This window comes from Myxocyprinus asiaticus, chromosome 44 (assembly GCF_019703515.2).
Source record: "Myxocyprinus asiaticus isolate MX2 ecotype Aquarium Trade chromosome 44, UBuf_Myxa_2, whole genome shotgun sequence".
NCBI lineage: Eukaryota > Metazoa > Chordata > Actinopteri > Cypriniformes > Catostomidae > Myxocyprinus > Myxocyprinus asiaticus.
The window spans coordinates 21,290,766-21,309,868 of NC_059387.1; the positions used below are offsets into that span (position 1 = coordinate 21,290,766).

A 19,103-nucleotide genomic window follows, 5' to 3' on the forward strand; every position below is an offset into this window, starting at 1 on the left:
TTGAATGATGATTTATCCCCTGCTGTGGTTGATACTATCTTAAATGCTAGAACTCTGTCAATGAGAATGTTATATACGTTTAAATGGAGTATTTTCACCTCTTGGTGCGCAGTGCGGAGTGAGGATCCAGTCCACTGCCCGGTTAGTCCCTGAAAGGGAACAAGACATTGCGTAGCTGACTATACTCTCTAGTTGCTGCATAGGCTCGTGCCTTTTATAGAAAATCTGGTGAGATGGCGCCAAGCGCTCGCCTATATAGAGCCTGTGACGTGGCTCCCTATGGGGGTTGCTTATGTGCCATCAGCCAATAAATTGCCGTGATTGTATACAGGCTTCAGACCACGTGAGACCACTGACATAGACCCTATTGCATAATTATGCAACGTCTCATTTCCTTTCAGGGAACCAAGGTTACGTTCGTAACTGAGACATTTTAAGCCATGAACCAAACCAATCAGCTCTGAGGCGAATCACAACATTACACACTTTCATTTGTAGCAAAAAAGTAAGGTACAAGACTTTGCAGTTAACGTCTTTATTGAGGGAATGAACTACAATTCCATGAAGCACTGCAAATGAAGTAAGGAAAAATATTAAAATATTAAATTAAAGTTGTTGATTATAACTATTTAATCAATATATATCAAAATATTTAGATAAACAGCTGATTCTGGAGATAAGGGACAAAACCTGTTTTAAATCATTTTTTTTTTTTTTTTACTAAATTAATTTGAAATGGATATTTTTTATAGACAAAGGTCTCAGCTAACAACCCATGTAAGAGAACAGGTTTTTATAAAAACATTTTTTTTCTGAAAAGTTGACACATTGAAGCTGTGACTGCAGAGACTTAAACATTGTTTGTTTAAAGTATAAAAAAATATAAAACTTACCAGACCATGTGTCCTACTGTTGCATCCACCATGAGCAGAAAGTGGGAAAGGGCTACTCAGAGATATAGCTGACCTTGACATTGTCTGATTTATTTAGGATTATAAAAAAATCCGACAGAGTTGATGCAAAGTGAGGACACAACTTTGATAGGCAGTTTTTTATGGAAAATATAATTTAAAGCTTACTTTATGTATTGTTTGATATCATACAGATCCCTACCTTTCATTTGATATTTATATTTATGAATTTGTTGCATTTTAAATGGATTTTTGGCAGTTTAACATTGTGACCTCGTGCTGAGGACAGGTTAAGTTACTAGTGCTTCCAAGTAGAGCATGCATTTAAAAAAATTCTAAGAAAATAATATAAAAATATAAGTATTAAATGCCCAGAGTATACACATTTCTGTTAGATTAAATCTTTTCAGTATTTTTATTATCAATTTCTTGATTTTTAACATCAAGAGGGCTTTTGTATGTAAGATGTTTTGTCCCTTATCTCAAGACTCTAATTTTGAGAGTATAGGGTGCGCAACTGGGTTGCGTCATTCTTTAGCAGTGCATCATGGAAGTGAGCTGTCACTGCTGAACTCTTTTGGTATGCTTTGCCTGCCACGATTCTCTGATAGGTGGCTTTTTTCCCCTTCAGGATCATGGGCAATGTAGTTCTTCAGCAGGAAATCCACTGTTAAACATGATTTTTTTTAAAAAACACGGACTGATGGCTTCAACAAATGCATATACCATCTATTCACAACCTCAGAGCTGGTGGTATGTCTGTCTTTAAAAGGCTATAAATTATCATTAAAATTAATTCCCCTATGGAAAAAATTAATGGGGTTTTTACTTCTGAACCAGACTGTTGGACTCTATTAAGGTTGTGCCCAAACGTTCCCAAACTGAGGTTTTCGTCAGATTATCCCACTTTTGGGTGAGACAGTCACATACATGCGCACACACACACATACTGGTTTGAAAAAATAATTCAAAGAAAATTACATGAACATGTTTAGAAGAAATATCACATTTGGTCTCTACAGTGTATCTCCATATATTGGATATTCAACAGTTCACTTTTGGTTACCTTTTTGTTGTTTCTCCTTTTTTTTTTTTTTTTTTACTTACATCATAAGCAAAAATATCTCATAAAGAGCAGTCCAGGTAGAGAATCCCTTAACCTCTTTTTCCTACACTGTATCATCAGTCATTCCGGATTATGCTGTTGCATTTGTGTCCCTGCAGAGCTAAGTCTGCACTTAATGACATCAAGAGTCTACAACTGCAGTATCTCACAACTCTCCAGGAGAATATCTCTACTTTATTTACAGGTTTTATGTATCACAGAGAGGAAGGATGATCAGTGCATGTCCTGTCCAATGCTGAATTTTTCATTCAAGAACCTCAGAGCATCAAATTACAATGCGTTCAGTCACAAACTAGGTGTAGGACACACTCCTGTAAACAAGGAGCAATAGCTATAGGTAGCTCATGCCTCCTAAGGTATGTGTAGCTAAAAATGTGAAATTTGGAACTAGTTCATACCACTAAACGAATGTTCACGTTGATGGAATGATTGAATCTTTACAAGGTGACCATTTCCTGAACAAGATATTCATGACTTTCCATTTTAAGCACAGTCTCATCCTCTATGATGACATACCACAATGTACATCATTGTTCTGCAGAGTAGATGTTAAGTTAGACTGTTATGGATGACTCGTCCTGGCATACTGATGCACGGCGAGTCTTGGGGCTGCAGCGAGTCAGCATGGAGATCTGTGTGCTGAAGTTGTTGCCATTGCTGCCCATGGATGGGTGCTGGTACTTGGTGTCAGGACCAAGAAACCTTTCGAGGTGCCATCGCCTCCATTTCCTCTTGATCTCAGCTTGGACCTGAGAAACAGACAAAATAGTTGTTTTCTAAAAGGTCCTACTACTGTTATTAAAAAGTAAGTTCACCCAACAATGAAAATTCTGTCCTTATTTACTTACTCTCATATTGTTTCCAGCCCATTGAAAAAAGGACAAATTGTATAGAATGTTGACGCTGCTCAATGCAAGCAGGACTGCAGCTGTGAGTATCTAACATTGTGCCTAACATCTCCTGTTTTCCACAAAAGAAAATCATATGGGTTTGGAAAACCATGAGGGTAAGCGGATAACAGAATTTTTTTTCTTTTTTGGTGAACTATCCGTTTACATTACCTTATATACTCTTAACCCCAAAAAGCACACCTTTATATTGGTAGGCCTCTGTATGCTGCAAGTCTGTTTTTTCAACTTTACTATTCAGCTGACATCACCAAACTCTCTTATTTTTCAACCCCTTCCCTCCAACTATGTGTTATTGAGATTACTTCTCACAATCCAATAAATTACTGAGGGATAAAATAAAGTTCTGCCCTACATTTTATTTTCTTACTGAATATCCTGTTTCACTCTGAAATAAGTCACATTATGAAGGTGAAATGGATTGTGAATGCTTTTTCGTGTAGACTTTAAAATTTTGTCATTTTTTTCATACAAAAATCAGTATGGAATGCTTGTTTAACATCTTGCAATAGCTCCTATGCCTGATTTCTGGATTTAGAGTTAGCTTTCTTTTAGCTAAACTTCAACCGTGTTGCTCAAAAACATCAAATTATGAGAATGGACCTGGCACAAAGCCAGTGTCCGTGGCTCTTTTATTTAATCCGTACTAGCTAGGGGCATAGAGATGCTCTGAACATCAATGCATATATCAAAGTAATAGGCCACCCAGTATGTCTGGAGCTATTTACAGCCTGTGTGAGCTAGCAGAATCTAAGCCAATTACAGGCTTCCATGGTTTTAGCTTTAGTTAAATTGAATGAAACATAAATATAGGAAGTGCCTTATGGTAAAGTATGGGGTCTGAAGTTTTCTGTTTGAAAACCAAAACAAGATCAATTGTGGGTGCACTGAAACATTCTGTCTGTCTGTCTGTCTATCCACGCATCCATCCAGAATTTGTCTTACCTCTCCATTCAGGAAACAGTACAGTACAGCAACCACGAAACCCTGGTAAAACAAGTAAAAGCAACTTACACAGTTGACACAAGTTGGATTTACAAGCATTAATGGAAAACTTTATCTGGAGGATTACACAATTTAACTACACTTTAGTAGATTTTGCTAAGGGGGGCAAAGCCTTCCTGAATTCATGACTGGCATTCTTATGGCTCTGCTTAAGCAAGTACTATGTAAAAAAAAAAATGTGTGCAGCTTAGTTATTTCATTTTGTCAAGGCTTAATTTCACTGTGTTTAATCAATTGAAATTTGTAAAATGTAAGTTTACTTAATCCATTTGCATTGGGACTACATGAATAATTATTGTTGGACGTAAGTGGCTAGAAATTCAGACTGATACAAACATGCTGGAAATTGATTCAAGCATATTTTTTGTTAACATCATCTGTCCATGAATTTTATTTAATTTAGTAGTCTATATTTTAAATTATGATTATGGATTTCTTGTTGTGAACTATCAATAGCCAATTAGTAAAAGGCCAAACATTTAAAAAATGTATAAAAAAATGGTGCAATGTTATTATGTTATAAATTAATGTAGCAATATTTTTTATATTGTGTTGAAGAGTGACTTCATCAGGGGAGTACAAGCAGTGCATATGGTCTGTCTATGCTTAGTTGTGTACAATGTGTGCAACTGACCCAAGTTCAAATTAGTTATTTTTATTTTCATTGCACCTAATAGGCATAACTGAATCAAAAACATTTTAAAGGAATATTCGGGGTTCAATACAAGTTAAGCTCAATCGACAGCATTTGTGGCATAATTTTAATAATAATAATAAAAAAAAATATTTCAACTCTTCCCTCTTCTTTAACAAAAGCAAAAATCAAAGTTAAGTGAGGCACATGCAATGCAAGTGAATAGGGCCATTTTGGAGGGTTTAAATGCGGAAATGTGAGGCTTATAATTTTGTAAAAGCACTTACATTAATTCTTCTGTTAAAACGTATGTATTATTTGAGCTGTAAAATTGTTTAAATCTTTGTTTTTACAGTCATTTAAGGGTTTTAGGGTTTACGCTGTTCCGTTTACACAGAAAAGATTAGTTAGCGATTTTATCACCCTAAAATCATGTTAACACACTTTTTGTTTACGTCTTGTTACATCTTGAGTATTTTAACGCTTACAGATTTGCCCCATTTATTTCAATTGTAAGTGCCTCACTGTAACCTAGATTTTTGCTTTTCTTTAAAGAGAAGACATTATTTTGTTCGAAAATTATTAAGTTTGTCTTTTTTCAATTTTGGCATGCCCAATTCCCAATGCACCTTGTGCATTTAGTCCTCATAGTGGCATAGCGACTCGCCTCAATCCGGGTGGCGAAGGACGAATCTCAGTTGAGAGAACCACATTATAGCGACCACGAGGAGGTAAACCCAATGTGACTCTACCCACCCTAGCAACCAGACCAATTGGTTGCTTAGGAAGCCTGACTGGAGTCACTCAGCACTCCCTGGATTCGAACATGCGACTCCAGGTGCGGTAGTCAGAGTCTTTACTTGCTGAGATACCCAGGCACCCCCAGTCTTATTTTTAACAAAAAGTAGTTTTAATTTTATTTTTTGGAGAAATGTTCTTCAATTAAATAGTTAATTGAATGTTTGTTTTTCTTTGTTGAGTCTAATTATGACATATGAGAAGAAAAAATAAAAATAATGCAAAATAGCTGAAGTGTGCAAGACAGACATTCTCTATATTCAGGTATGCGATAGAGATATCTTCTGACTATAAGAAAGTCCTTGAGCAGTTCTACCAGACATCATTACACTTCTTCTGGTCTGAACAACAGTCCTGAGATTTGCCTGACAGCATTTCCACTGCAAACGTTAGCTCGGCGCACTTGTGGATATCAGGATCCTACTTTTTGTTTTAAAAGCTAGAATGATTAAATGCAGTGACATACCTGAAATGACCCAAGAATGAGGTCAAACACAAGCCGTAGCTCGGTTTTTATGTTCTCTGGAATGAAAGCAAATATGATGAAGTTTATCCCAAAGAGTGGAATCAACAACAAAGTGGACTTTGCCAATCTCCTAGAGGAAGAAAAAACACAAAACAAATAGCTTTAATGGGATACTTTTCTGTCATTCATAACCTGCACACAGCGTGATCAGGGCTGAGCTTTCTGTAAAAGAATGACATTATTACCAGGTAATATGGAAAAAGCATCTAACTGGAATAACAACATCAGAGATGCTGGGTAGAAAATTGCAGGTGCTTAAGAAATGAGACTGGTTTTGTGAGAACTGCATTGGAGAGAGCTACTTAAGGACAAAGGACATTAAATCATCCGAACAGGGGGGAGAGAACCAGTGACATTTTAGATGATGAGATTGCAGTGCAGTGGGCTCTCACTTGCTGCTGGAGACCAGCTAAAATGTCCTCTAATTTTATCCCTGCCTTAAAAATTACATAAGCTAAAATGTTTCTCATGTACCCCTTGAGAATGTTCTGTCCAAGAGCTTGTCCACTCGGCATACACAGAGCTCCACACAAATAGAGAAAATGGATGAAGCAAATATACTATTCCAGCTATTTCCAATTGTGGAAAATGGTTTTCCATCTGTCCTTACCCTGCTGAAAGATCAGAATAGCCGGTCTCCAGCATATTTTGTGTTTTAGATGCTGGTCCACAGCATGGGATGATGAGTAGGGGATGGCAGGTATAATTACATTATAACACTTTCGGCTTTTGCTCATTTATTCAGAAATTGTTTAGCTGATGTTTTAAAGTGCCTCAAACATTTTTGACAAGTCAGCAGTCATTACCTTTGTTATGGTTGCTCCGATACAAAAACTTTGGCTTCGGCATGATACCAGCCCTGGTACCTCCGTATCAATAGTAACTCAATACTTGGGCAACAAATTCCATGTTAAATGTTTTAAATGTTATGATCAACTTGTGTTTAATCAAATACATACTGTACAGCTTTAATTAAATGAAAATTATATAATAATTTTCAACAATATATATATATTATTTTTGGTAAAAAAAAAACAAAAAAAACAGCACTTTACAGTATTATTGACAACATTAAATGAAACAGTCTGATTATCTGAGGCAAAAGGCTGCCATGGCTAAATCACAACATGCTGATATTCAGCACACTTGCTTTTGTGATATTGCTTAATACTAATAATTTAATATTAGATTATTGTTATTATGAGTATTATTTATTATGAGTTATTATGACTACTTTGAATATTATACTTTTATACAGTAGTAATATTTTTCTGTCATAATATCTTCAATTTCACGCATCCGGTAGAATAAAGCTCTTAATTCAGTGAGACTTTTATTCTGAAAGACCTTTGTAGTTCTTCCTGTTTTTGAAGTGTTCGTTATATCAAGCTACCCGCAACTCGCGAGCTGAAATCTCTGAGATGCAACTGTGAAAACAGTCATTTAAGAGTTCACATCTGATTATACGCTAAACACACTGCTCTGCGGCTCTACAGATGGATACTGCTGGACACACTGCATGAAACTTAAGCATTAGTAGTGTGTTGTGTTTGTGTGCGCACCTGCTTGTTTGTGTGTGAAGGAGATGACAGAGCAGGATGGTGCCTCTCATTCGTTCTGTGGCACACATTTGACTGTACATTATTTCATTAAATAACATCCTTCTTTAATGATCACACTTGGCCATATCAAGACTTTTTTTATAATGTTCAAATGGTTTTTGATTTAATTTCAAAACTCTCACATTACATTACATTTTGCTAATGGCAGCATACTTTAATATGGTACCGAAAAGAACAACAAGATGATATCATACCATTTTAAATTGTTCGGTATCGCGATATTTCGTTAGTACCAGTATACTTCACAACCCTAACCCCTGTCAATTACATTTATAAAACAATTAAGTCAGATACAATTAAACTAGAAGTACATGAAGACAGATGCTACAATCATAACACCCATGCTTTATAATTGTAACAGTGGTATGTGGCAAATGTATCCGTAAATGAAAAAGCTCTATAATGTGAACAATTACAGTTTATAATATTAGCAGTGCTGTTGTAGTAACGGATTAGATGTAATCTAGATTACATAATCAGATTACAAAAGTCAAGTACATGCAATTACATTAAATTATTAAATTACAATTACTTTTTTGGATTACATGATTACATATTAATTAGGCAACCAAAGTAAATGATTCATAATATATTGATTGCCCTAATTCTTCTTTTTATCATGAGGTGATCGACCTATAAATAAACTTGTCTTGCCTTTTTTTTTTTTTATCTTTTACATTTTTCATTCTAAATTAGGCCACTAATATACATTAGACCATGGATTCTCATAGCAAATAATTATGCAAGTTTCTAAACACTGCTGATGTATAGCTGTAAAATAATATGTCTACATTGTATCCAGAGACCTTCACTAATTATTGATTTTGGAAGCCTGTACAAATATAATCCCAACCTGGAAGACAATAGTAAAAAAAAAAAAAAAAAAAGAAATCCTCTTCTAAATAAGAATAATTCACAAAAAAAATGTCTGCCATCTTGGCTGAAACAACACACAAAAATCATACAATGTCTCGTATTTTGATTCATTATTTAAGTTTTCTTAAATGCATTTAAGCAACATTAAGTCAAAATAGCATAGATTATCCTACTCAAATTTATGTGACATCAAATAAACAACAGTTCATTAATAATCAGATTAGATACCTTAAAACTTTATTCAAGATATTAATTTACTGATTGCAATATTTGGCATGTAATTTGGAACCAGTACCGGATTGCAATTCTGTAGTAATCTACCCAGCACTGAATGTTAGTCAATACACAACATTTCGAGCAGTGTTTAATCTGATTAGTTACTGTAATCAAATTACTTTTAAAGGAAAATAAGTAGTGTAACACATTACATTTTAAATTCTAGTAATCCAATTACAGTTACTAATTTTCAATAAAGTTAATTACTTTTAAGTACATTGCTTGGGTTACACATTTCTAAAATAGCCTTATTTATGTAGAATTTAAAATATGAATTATGTTCATACATATGTCTCTTTGCGTTTCTGTGACAGCTGAAGGGCCTATGCCCCCTAATAACTAATTTCAAGAGAGAAACGTGTGGTGCTAAGTGTATGACTTGCATTCAACAATGAACAAGGAGGCATTATTTTGTTTTGAATTTACTGAGCAAAACAAAAACAAAAATAACTTTTCTGTGGAAGTCTAGCTTTTGTTAAACGCAAGAATGTATTGTGTATTGGGCAGAATGCACTGAATGAACTTGAATGCAAAAGCCTGTGAATGGAGGTTACAAATACTTACGAATACTGATTTGATTCATTTCTCCCAATGTCAGGACAGTTGATCTTCTGCCGCAGTATCCGAATGATACAAATGAACAGGATGAAGTTCATCTGATGTTGGAATAAAAACACAAAACAACTGGTGCTGGTTTCCTCTAACAGCTAAATGTCATAATACAGCATAGATTACAGAAATCACAGAGGGCTCATAAGGAAAATAGACCCAAAACAGATGGTTTATTACCACTGTCTTTGAGACAGCAGGGCCTGACATCTATTAGCAAAGGCACAGAACATTACTTCATCTTAAAGCCAGCAGCGAGGCATACAATAATAACTCTAAGTAGACAAGATTGACCAAGTTACAACTGTGTACATTCTGACTAAGAAAAAAAAGCAGTGCCTGCGAAATAAGCAAATAAATGTTTGTTGGTTTTCTAAAAACAAGATGTGCGTCAGTATCCCAGCCTACCATAGCAATTCCCAGACACCATAAAATCTGCATAAACATTTGATTTGGGTGAGAGTTTACCCTCTCTTGGTCCTGTTCTTACCCACTCTCACTCTCTCTTTTTTGCCCTTAAATCTGTCAAAAGAAAAGCTCATAACTGCTTGTAAGAGTGTTTTTTTTACACCTTTCAGCCATTATTGATATTTCATGTATAATCAGTGGAGGGATATCTTCAGTTTGAGTCTTCTGGAGGCTTCTACAGTATGTTACCTAAACACTTAGCACTAAGGCAAATCATTAGATTATAAGGGTAAAAATTTGCAGAAACAAAAAAAAAAAACTCATGAAAGAGTTACACTGCTTAATAAAAACAGCTTAAATCAATCAAAGGTGGTTTACTGGTTTTAGCTGGTCTCCCAGCCTGGCCATCAATGAAAAACCTTGGAGCTCACGGTAGGTCTGTCTTTAAAGGTTTGTAAGTTATCAGTAAAAAAAATGTCTATGTCTATGTCTGATTGTGCTCTAATACAGCAGGATCAATTACAGTGATATGAAAAAGTATTTGCCCCCTTCCTGATTTATTCTATTTTTGTGTATTTTTCATACTAAATTGTTTTAGATCTTCAAACGAGATTTAACATAAAACAAAGGCAACCTGAGTAAAATACAGTTTTATATATAACTTTTTTCGCTTCAATATATATATATATATATATATATATATATATATATATATATATATATATATATTTATTGAAGCAAAAAAAGTTAACCAACACCTATATCACCCATGTGAAAACTAACTGCCCCCTTAAACTTAATAGCTGGTTGTGTCGCCTTTAACAGCAGCAACTGCAACCAAATGCTTCCAATAACTGGAGATCAGCCTTTCACAATGCTGTGGTGGAATTTTGGCCCACTCTTCTTTGCAGAACTGCTTTATTTCAGCCACATTGCCAGGATTTCGAGCTTGAATTGCTCATTTAAGGTCCTGCCACAGCATCTCAATCGTGTTCAAGTCAGGACTTTGACTAGGCCACTCCAAAAATGTAATTTAGCTTCTTTTGAGCTATTCAGAGGTGGACTTACTCCTATGCTTTGGATCATTGTTTGCTTCAAAATCAAGTTGCGCTTGAGCTTCAACTCATGGACTGATGACCTTTAGGATTTTCTGGTAGAGAGCAGAATTCATGTTTTCCTCAATTATTGCAAGTTGCCCTGGCCCTGAAGCAGCAAAGCATACCCACACCATCACACTACCACCACCATGCTTGACCGTTTGTATGATGTTCTTTATGTGGAATTCTGTGTTTGATTTACACCAGATGTAATGGGACCCCTGTCTTCCAAACAGTTCCACTTCCACTTCCACTTCCACTCATCAGTCCACAGAACATTCTCCCAAAAGGTTTGAGGATCATCAAGGTGTGTTTTGGCAAAATTCAGACGTGACTTAATGTTCTTCTGGGTTAGCAGTGGTTTTCACCTTGGCAGTTTTGCCAGTGTCTTTCTGATAGTAGAGTCATAAACAGTGACCTTTATTGATGCGAAAGAGGCCTGCAGTTGCTTGGATGTTGTCCTTGGCTTTTTGTGACTTCCTGGATGAGTCGCCGCTGTGCTCTTGGGAGGAATTTTGGATGGTTGGACACTTCTGGGAAGGTTCACTACTGTTCCAAGTTTTCTCCATTTGGAGATAATGGCTCTCACTGTGGTTCTTTTGAGTCCCAGAGCCTTTGAAATAGCTTTGTAACCCTCCCTAGACTGATGTACAGTACTGTGGAAAAGTTTTAGGCACTTGTGAAAAATTTTGCATAGTGAGGATGTCTTAAAAAATAACAACATAAATAGTTTTCATTTATCAATTAATGTCACACAAAGTCCAGTAAACATAATTAAAAAAAAAAAAAAAAAAAAAGCTAAATCAATATTCGGTGTGACAACCTTTGCCTTTAAAACAGCACCAGTTTTCCTAGGTACACCTGGACAGAGTTTTTCTTGGTTGTTGGCAGATAGGATGTTCCAAGCTTCTTGGAGAATTTGCCAGAGTTCTTCTATCTATTTAGGCTGTCTCAATTGCTTCTGTCTCTTTATGTAATCTCAGACTGACACGATGTTCAGTGTGGGGCTTTATGGGGGCCATGACATCTGTTGCAGGGCTCCCTGTTCTTCTATTCTAATCTTTTCTATTTGAAAAAGTAATGTTTGATAGTCTAACATTTATATTTCCTATTGACACACTCAAGCTGAAGATATAAATAACCATCTTAAGACAAATACTTTTGTAAAACATGTGCCTAAGTGCCTAAGGGCTGGCAGTAATCAGGCCTGGGTGTGTGTAGTCCAGCTGAACGCCATTATGAATGCAGCTTCATAGATTTGGGGATTTAGTAACTGAGGGGGCAAAAACTTTTTCACGCAGGCCCAGTTGGTATTGGATAACTTTTTTGCTTCAATAAATAACTATAATTTAAAACTGTATTTTGTGTTTACTCAGATTGCCTTTGTTTTATGTTAGATTTCGTTTGAATTCTTGAAAAAATTTAGTATGAGGTATACACAAAAACAGAAGAAATCAGGATGGGGCAAATAATTTTTCATAGCACAGTACATTGATTATGGGGACTGCTGCAATTAAGACACAGAATAAATGTCTTCTAATCTGGGAGTTTAATACATTTCTCTGAAAAAAAAAAAAAAAAAATATATATATATATATATATATATATATATATATATATATATATATATATATATATATATATATATATACACTACTGGTCAAAAGTTTTGAAACACTTACTCATTCTTTATTATAATTTTTTTTCACATTTTAGAATAATAGTAAAGTCATTAAAACTATGGAATAACATAAAAGGGAACTATGGGAATTATGTTGTGACTAAACAAAATCCAAAATAAATCAAAACTGTGTCATATTTTAGCATCTTCAAAGTAGTCACCCTTTGCCTAGAATTTGCAGACATGTACTCTTGACATTTTCTCTACCAACTTCTTGAGGTATCACCCTGGGATGCTTTTTAAACAGTATTGAAGGAGTTCACATCTATATACTGGGCACTTATTGGCTGTTTTTTTTTATTATTTGGTCCAAGTCATCAATTCAAAAACGTTTTTTTTTTAATTACATTTTTGATTTATAATGAAATAAATTAATATGGTGGCACAAATATATTTTTGTCTACAAAACTAATTTCCAACATTTAAGCATACGCCTTCAGATCAAAAGATTTTTAAGATCATGAGAAACATTTCGGTCAAGTGTTTCAAAACTTTTGACCGGTAGTGTATATACAGCTCAATTACACTCAGACTGGGCAACTGAGACAGACGTAACAGCCAACAGAGTGTCAGCTAATCTCCTTGGTGACCATGAGTGACACAGCAAACATAATGTGAAATAGCAGCTTTCTCTAATCATATTAATGCCGACATGTCGGATACTCTAGGAGAGAAAGGGCATCTCACCAGAATTGAGCCTAAAATCGGGGTCTTGATAATCCACCAGAATGGGTCGGAATTCTCAATTATATCCCAGCATCTGTACAAAAAAAAAAAAAAGGTATAAAAATGCCATGTATACATTAATGTTGGGAAAGGCTAAGTATTTTATGTTTTAATAATAACGGAATGTAACAGAATACATTATTTAAGATGCAACTAGGAGGACTTATCCTACCCGACATCATTGATGTAAGCCTTGGCAAAGCTCCAAGCCATGATGAAGATCATTGGGCCTCCTGTAGTGAGGTGAAATGAGAGTGTATTTAATCAGTGGCTGACATAAGGCTTCCGCTTTACATGGATCACTGTAATAATGATTATGTAAAAGGTTAACAAAAGGATCAATAAGGAGTATATACTTTTTTTGTATAGGAAATTTCCTATGGGTTCTTACTAAAAAGTGATTTTTCAAATGAGAAAAATAAGGTCTGTGATTAATATCACTAGTAGCCACTGTATGTTACAAGTAAAAATGTAAGTTGCTTCATAAGGACTAGGCTACAACTACCACAAGGTTGTGTGTTTAGATGTTATGCTAGACGAATCGGAAAACTGGAATCTAGACAGATTTTTTTGGTGAACTATCCCTTTCACCACAGACATTATTAAACTCATAAATCGAAAACTGCTATTCAAAAAACCCAAAGGAAATTCCTGAGGGAACCCATGTCGAATTAGCCTTCCAGGTTAGCCTACAAATTGACGTCATGAGTAGGTCTACACTATAACACCTACCCCAACCTATCAGAATGTACCACCAGAAGTACTTCCTCTCTGAGAAGAAGGAGACGGCCAATAGAGCATGAAGATAGAGACCTTCCACTAGGAGCCAGAAGAAGCTGGCCATAATGCAATACTGGAAGAAGACAATCACAGCTTTGCAGCCAACCTGAAAATCAATCAAAGAAATAGAGAAAATGACAGTGACTTTTAGGGATGTAACAGTACACAGAAGTCACGGTTCGGTATGTACCTCGGTTTTGGGGTCACGGTTCGATACGTGTTTGGTACAACAGGAAAAAGCAACAAATCCCAAATGCTAGGTTTCTTTTAATTTATTTTAAACAGACAGTAGTGCAAATTACAGTTTGTTGCACCTAGCGGCATTTAGACCCCCCTGACGTAGTTGGTACAGTACAGCCTCCTTTAGTGTATTAAGCACTAAGCAGTAAACAGAATGCACTCTTGCATAGGCCATATTTTTTTGTAGGGTTGATAAAAAACAAAAGGTATTTGGTCACAATCAGCTGCAAAACTGAAAAGCATTTCTTGTGTTATAAAAGTACAAAATAAATAGAATAATGAAAAATAAAACTTGTGCATTAGGAGAAATTAAATTAATCACTTTTATTGTCACACAGCCATATACACAAGTGCAATGGTGTGTGAAATTCTTGGGTGCAGTTCCGATCAACGTAGCAGTCGTGACAGTGATGAGACATATACCAATTTACAATAACATCAAATTAACACAGCACAATTTAAAGTCTAATATACACATAATTACACACAACAATATACAAATAATAACTGTTATTTACTGTACACTGTACAGTATACAATACACACAATATAGATACACATTATTCAATAAAAAAAAAAAAAGGCCATTCTTGTTTTGGGTTGGTGCATAGATGTTCTCTTCTTCTTCTGCTCTTTTTCCTGTTGTGGCGGTTAGGCAAACAACGTTGCATTACCGTGCGTGCCCCCTTCTGGATTGGAGTGTGGATCGCCTGTGACTGACTCGGATGTATTCTTCATCTGACTGCATGCACCGAACCGTGACGTCAGTACCATGACGGTTCGGGACGAATACATGTACCTTTACACCCCTAGTGACTTTGAAGACGTCATTCATACCCTTGAGTGTTCATCTTTTAGAAGATAGGGGCTCCTGACATTTACAACAATGATAACACCAAATTACGGAATGCCCTCTGCAGCAGCGAGACTATATGCAAATGTTGTTCACAAATATAAAAACCGTTTTGTGAATCCCACTAAAATTATAAATGGGGCAAGTGTGAGATACACAGAAATTAAGATCCAATTTCGATTAGCTACAAGAGTGATAATTTCAGTGATCTCATTCTGAACAAATCAGTTCTTCATTTAATAATTTCCAAATTATTTACTAGCTACATCATACATATCTTGAATACTACAATTGTGTGCTAAACCTTATTAGGCAAGACATATTTCTCATTCATGTTTTGGGAGTTGTCAAGTCAAGTCAAGTCAACCTTTATTTATAAAGCACATTTAAAAACAACACAAGTTGACCCAAAGTGCTTTACAGATCAAACAAGCAAAATGACAGTGATATAAAAACAGACTGATTTAAAGTTAAAGATAAAACAATAAAATAAATAAAAACATTAAATACAAACTATTCAATGATCTATTCAAAAGCTACGAATAAAAATATGTTTTAAAGAAGATTTAAAAATGGCTAGTGATGAAGCTGACCTCACATGGAAAGGGAGACTATTCCATAGATTAGGACATATCACAGAAAAGGCACGGTCACCCTTAGATCTATAGCGGCAATGAGGAACCCTCAGCAAAAGTTGATCAGAAGACTTGAGCGCTCTGTTGGGGGAGTAAGGGTGTAGAAGGTCACTGATATATTGGGGCGCAAGACCAGATAGTGCCTTGTAGACATAAATCAGAATTTTAAAGTCAACCCTGATTTTCACAGGAAACCAGTGTAGAGATGCTAAAACCGGGGAAATGTGATCCCTCTTTCTTGACTCTGTTAAAAGCCTAGCTGCCACGTCTGTAGACAGGATAATGCAGTTTGGGGCAAACCAATGGAAAATTAGTTACAATAGTCCAACCTTGATGTGATAAGTAAGTGGATCACAATTTCCAAGTCTTTATGGGAAAGAAAATGTTTTATTTTAGCAATAGATCTCAGGTGGAAAAAGCTACCCTTGACAACAACACTGATCTGCTTATTGAAAAGTAACGAGGAGTCTAAAATCACTCCAAGACTCCTCACATGATCTTGTACGTTCGACGACAGAGGACCTAACTGGGCAACCAGGCCAGGTAAGGAGGACATGGAGGAACCTAAAATCAGAGCTTCGGTTTTGCTTTCATTTAATTGTAAGAAATTACAATTACAATTTAACTTAATTACAATTTTAACTTAAGTGATTAAGTTAATATCTTGTTAATTATATCAGTTGTAATGGAGATGACCCAAAACATTAATAAATGTACTCTTTTGTGACCCATACATGGTCACAAAACAACATCCATTTTAATGGTTTAAAAAAATACTTTTATTTAATCCATAATAAAAGATTGAGGGCTCTGTTTTGTGAGTGCACAGCAGCAAAGCGCTGTGTTACGCACAAGAACCATGTGCAATGTCTCATCCAATTTTCATGAAAATGCATATTAAGTGCAATTTTCAAGCAAGCGGAAAGCACAAGTGGGCGTGGGTGGGAGTGTTTGTGTTATCTGCAGGGTTAGGGAGTAACAAAATACATGTAACAGGAATACGTTTTTAAAATACAAAATATAAGTAACTGTATTCCACTATAGTTACAATTTAAATCATTGGTAATTAGAATACAGTTACATTCAAAAAGTATTTTGATTACCTGAAGAGATTACTTTGCATTTTATTGTCATTTGTTTCATTTAATATTTAGTCCTTTCAGATGGAAAACATTTATTCATATAAATGATGTGATCCAAAGTGCATTTGAACAGCAGTGAAACACTTTCTTATGATGCGTTACATTCATACGAGCAGACAGAGAAGCAAGTTTGAAGTTTGGAACAGAAGAAATAGAAAAAAACCTTGTGTAAATTGTCAGCTTTACACTAAGCTAAAATGCTATTTCTAGCCATTTTACATGCACATGTTACCAGGCACTGTAATGCTTTTAACCGGAGATAAATGGTTTAGTCCGACAAATCACAGAGCCAAACAGCAAAAGCCTGTATACCACACATTTAATGGCAGATACACAGGCTGCATGCTCTTCTCATACATGAGAAAATTAACATACTATTAGCGTCACAAAACATAAAAGTATAATAAAGGTCAGGGAGAGCATATCTGTCATCATCCTCCTGCACCTGCACACAGACTGAGTAACTCTCTAATCACACAGCACACGCATATGCAAATGAGATGGTCAGCGTCTTAAAGATACCCTGCATTCTAATAGAATGCATGTAAATACATTGTCTTAATCGTTACAGAACGATCATATTTTTTTTATCAAGAAAATTCATGTTGGATCATAATTTCTTTTTTCTAGTATGACCTTTGATATTAGGGCAAAAATCTTATTCTTGATAATATTTTTTTTATAGTTTTCCTGTAAAAATAGATAAAAATCCTTAAAACAAGATCAATTTGATTTATCTTGTTTTATAAGCAACACTGCATAAGATATTTATGTTTTTCAGAGAATGAATTTTTAACGTGTATTTTGTCTTACTGTACTGGCAGAGTTTTAATAGTCAAAACAAGTGAAAAAATCTACCAGTGCTGAAGAAGTAATCCAAAGTATTTAGAATACATTACTGACCTTGAGTAATCTAACGGAATACGTTACAAATGACATTTTACAGCATGTATTCTGTAATCTGTAGTGGAATACATTTCAAAAGTAATCCTCCCAATCCTGGTAATCTGTGGGTGTATGCGTGCAAACGTCATGGTTACTTGTGTAACCTCCGTTCCCTGATGGAGGGAACGAGACGTTGTGTCGATGTAGTGACACTAGGGGTCACTCTTGGGAGCCCGAGACACCTCTGGTCTTTGATAAAAGGCCAATGAAAATTGGTGAGTGGTATTTGCATGCCACTCCCCCAGACATACGGGTATAAAAGGAGCTGGTATGCAACCACTCATTCAGGTTTTATGCTGAGGAGCCGATATAAGGTCCAGCCATTTCAGCGGGTAGTTCAGCGTTGTGGCAGGAGGGATACAACGTCTCGTTCCCTCCATCAGGGAACGGAGGTTACACAAGTAACCATGATGTTTCCTATCTGTCACTCACTCAACGTTGTGTCGATGTAGTGACACTAGGGGTCCCTATACAAAACGCCACAATTGGCTGAACTGTGTTATGTGAACTGGCGGTGTGTGGTGGGCAGACTACTGTGTGCCTCATAGCCAGCACACCAGGTCGACACGAAACCTCCCCCAACATAGTTATGAGTGTCGAACGGCCCTTTGGGGACAAGTCGACTACCCAAAAGATAGAGACAGGCTAAACCAGTCGTGGCCTCTTTTTCCCTTCTTTTTTTCCACTCCCTAAAAAAGAAGGGGGATTATCCAACTGGGCCGCCAGGTCTAGTCGGGGGGTGTCCCTACCAAGGGGAAGACACAGCGGAGACCACACCACGCCCAAAGAAGGGGGGGATATTTAAGTGGAAAAATACGTCACATGGTCTTTCCAACCATGTGGAGAGTCTTCAAGGTAGATCTTACCCAATGGGGGAGGAGTTACTACAAACATGGAGACAGGGGCAGAGGGGCTCTGCCCAAGAAAGACGCAGTTTGCCAACAGGGAAATGAATTAGCGGAAGATATATAATCGCATGGGGTTAGCCTTACAGGGAACCGCTACATGCGGAGCACCTAACACAGAACAGGACTCTTAGTTAGCACGTGTACTGGGCCGGCAGCGAGTCTCTCCGAAAACTCGACTGCCACAGGGCTCGGAGGAAGTCGACCAGGGAACAAAGTTTGTGAACACTACTGGGAATTAATGGCGCACGTCTTCAGCTCAAAAGGAGGTGGAAGGTGCTATGTGCAAGTGATACACCCGGCCAGCTATCCCGGCTTATCCGCTTGTATTGCGTGCCACTACCTGGCTCGTAGCCCTACCGGGGGTGGCATGTCCTGGGCGTGATATGCCATAGTTATG

At 36.4% G+C, this 19,103-nt stretch overlaps 1 protein-coding gene across 1 annotated transcript in view; it reads right to left on the reverse strand.

Annotated features, from left to right (window-relative positions):
* Nucleotides 1-341: 341 nt before the first annotated feature.
* Nucleotides 342-19,103, reverse strand: part of vipr1b (vasoactive intestinal peptide receptor 1b) — a 140,021-nt gene continuing 121,259 nt past the window's right edge. Inside the window, exons 7-13 of the mRNA XM_051687777.1 lie at nucleotides 13,936-14,089; nucleotides 13,376-13,436; nucleotides 13,165-13,237; nucleotides 9,247-9,338; nucleotides 5,849-5,978; nucleotides 3,891-3,932; nucleotides 342-2,786 (exon numbers count right to left, since the gene is read on the reverse strand). Coding sequence (XP_051543737.1) covers nucleotides 2,592-2,786; nucleotides 3,891-3,932; nucleotides 5,849-5,978; nucleotides 9,247-9,338; nucleotides 13,165-13,237; nucleotides 13,376-13,436; nucleotides 13,936-14,089 — 747 coding nt within the window. The 3' untranslated portion in view covers nucleotides 342-2,591. The remainder of the gene's footprint in view (nucleotides 2,787-3,890; nucleotides 3,933-5,848; nucleotides 5,979-9,246; nucleotides 9,339-13,164; nucleotides 13,238-13,375; nucleotides 13,437-13,935; nucleotides 14,090-19,103) is intronic.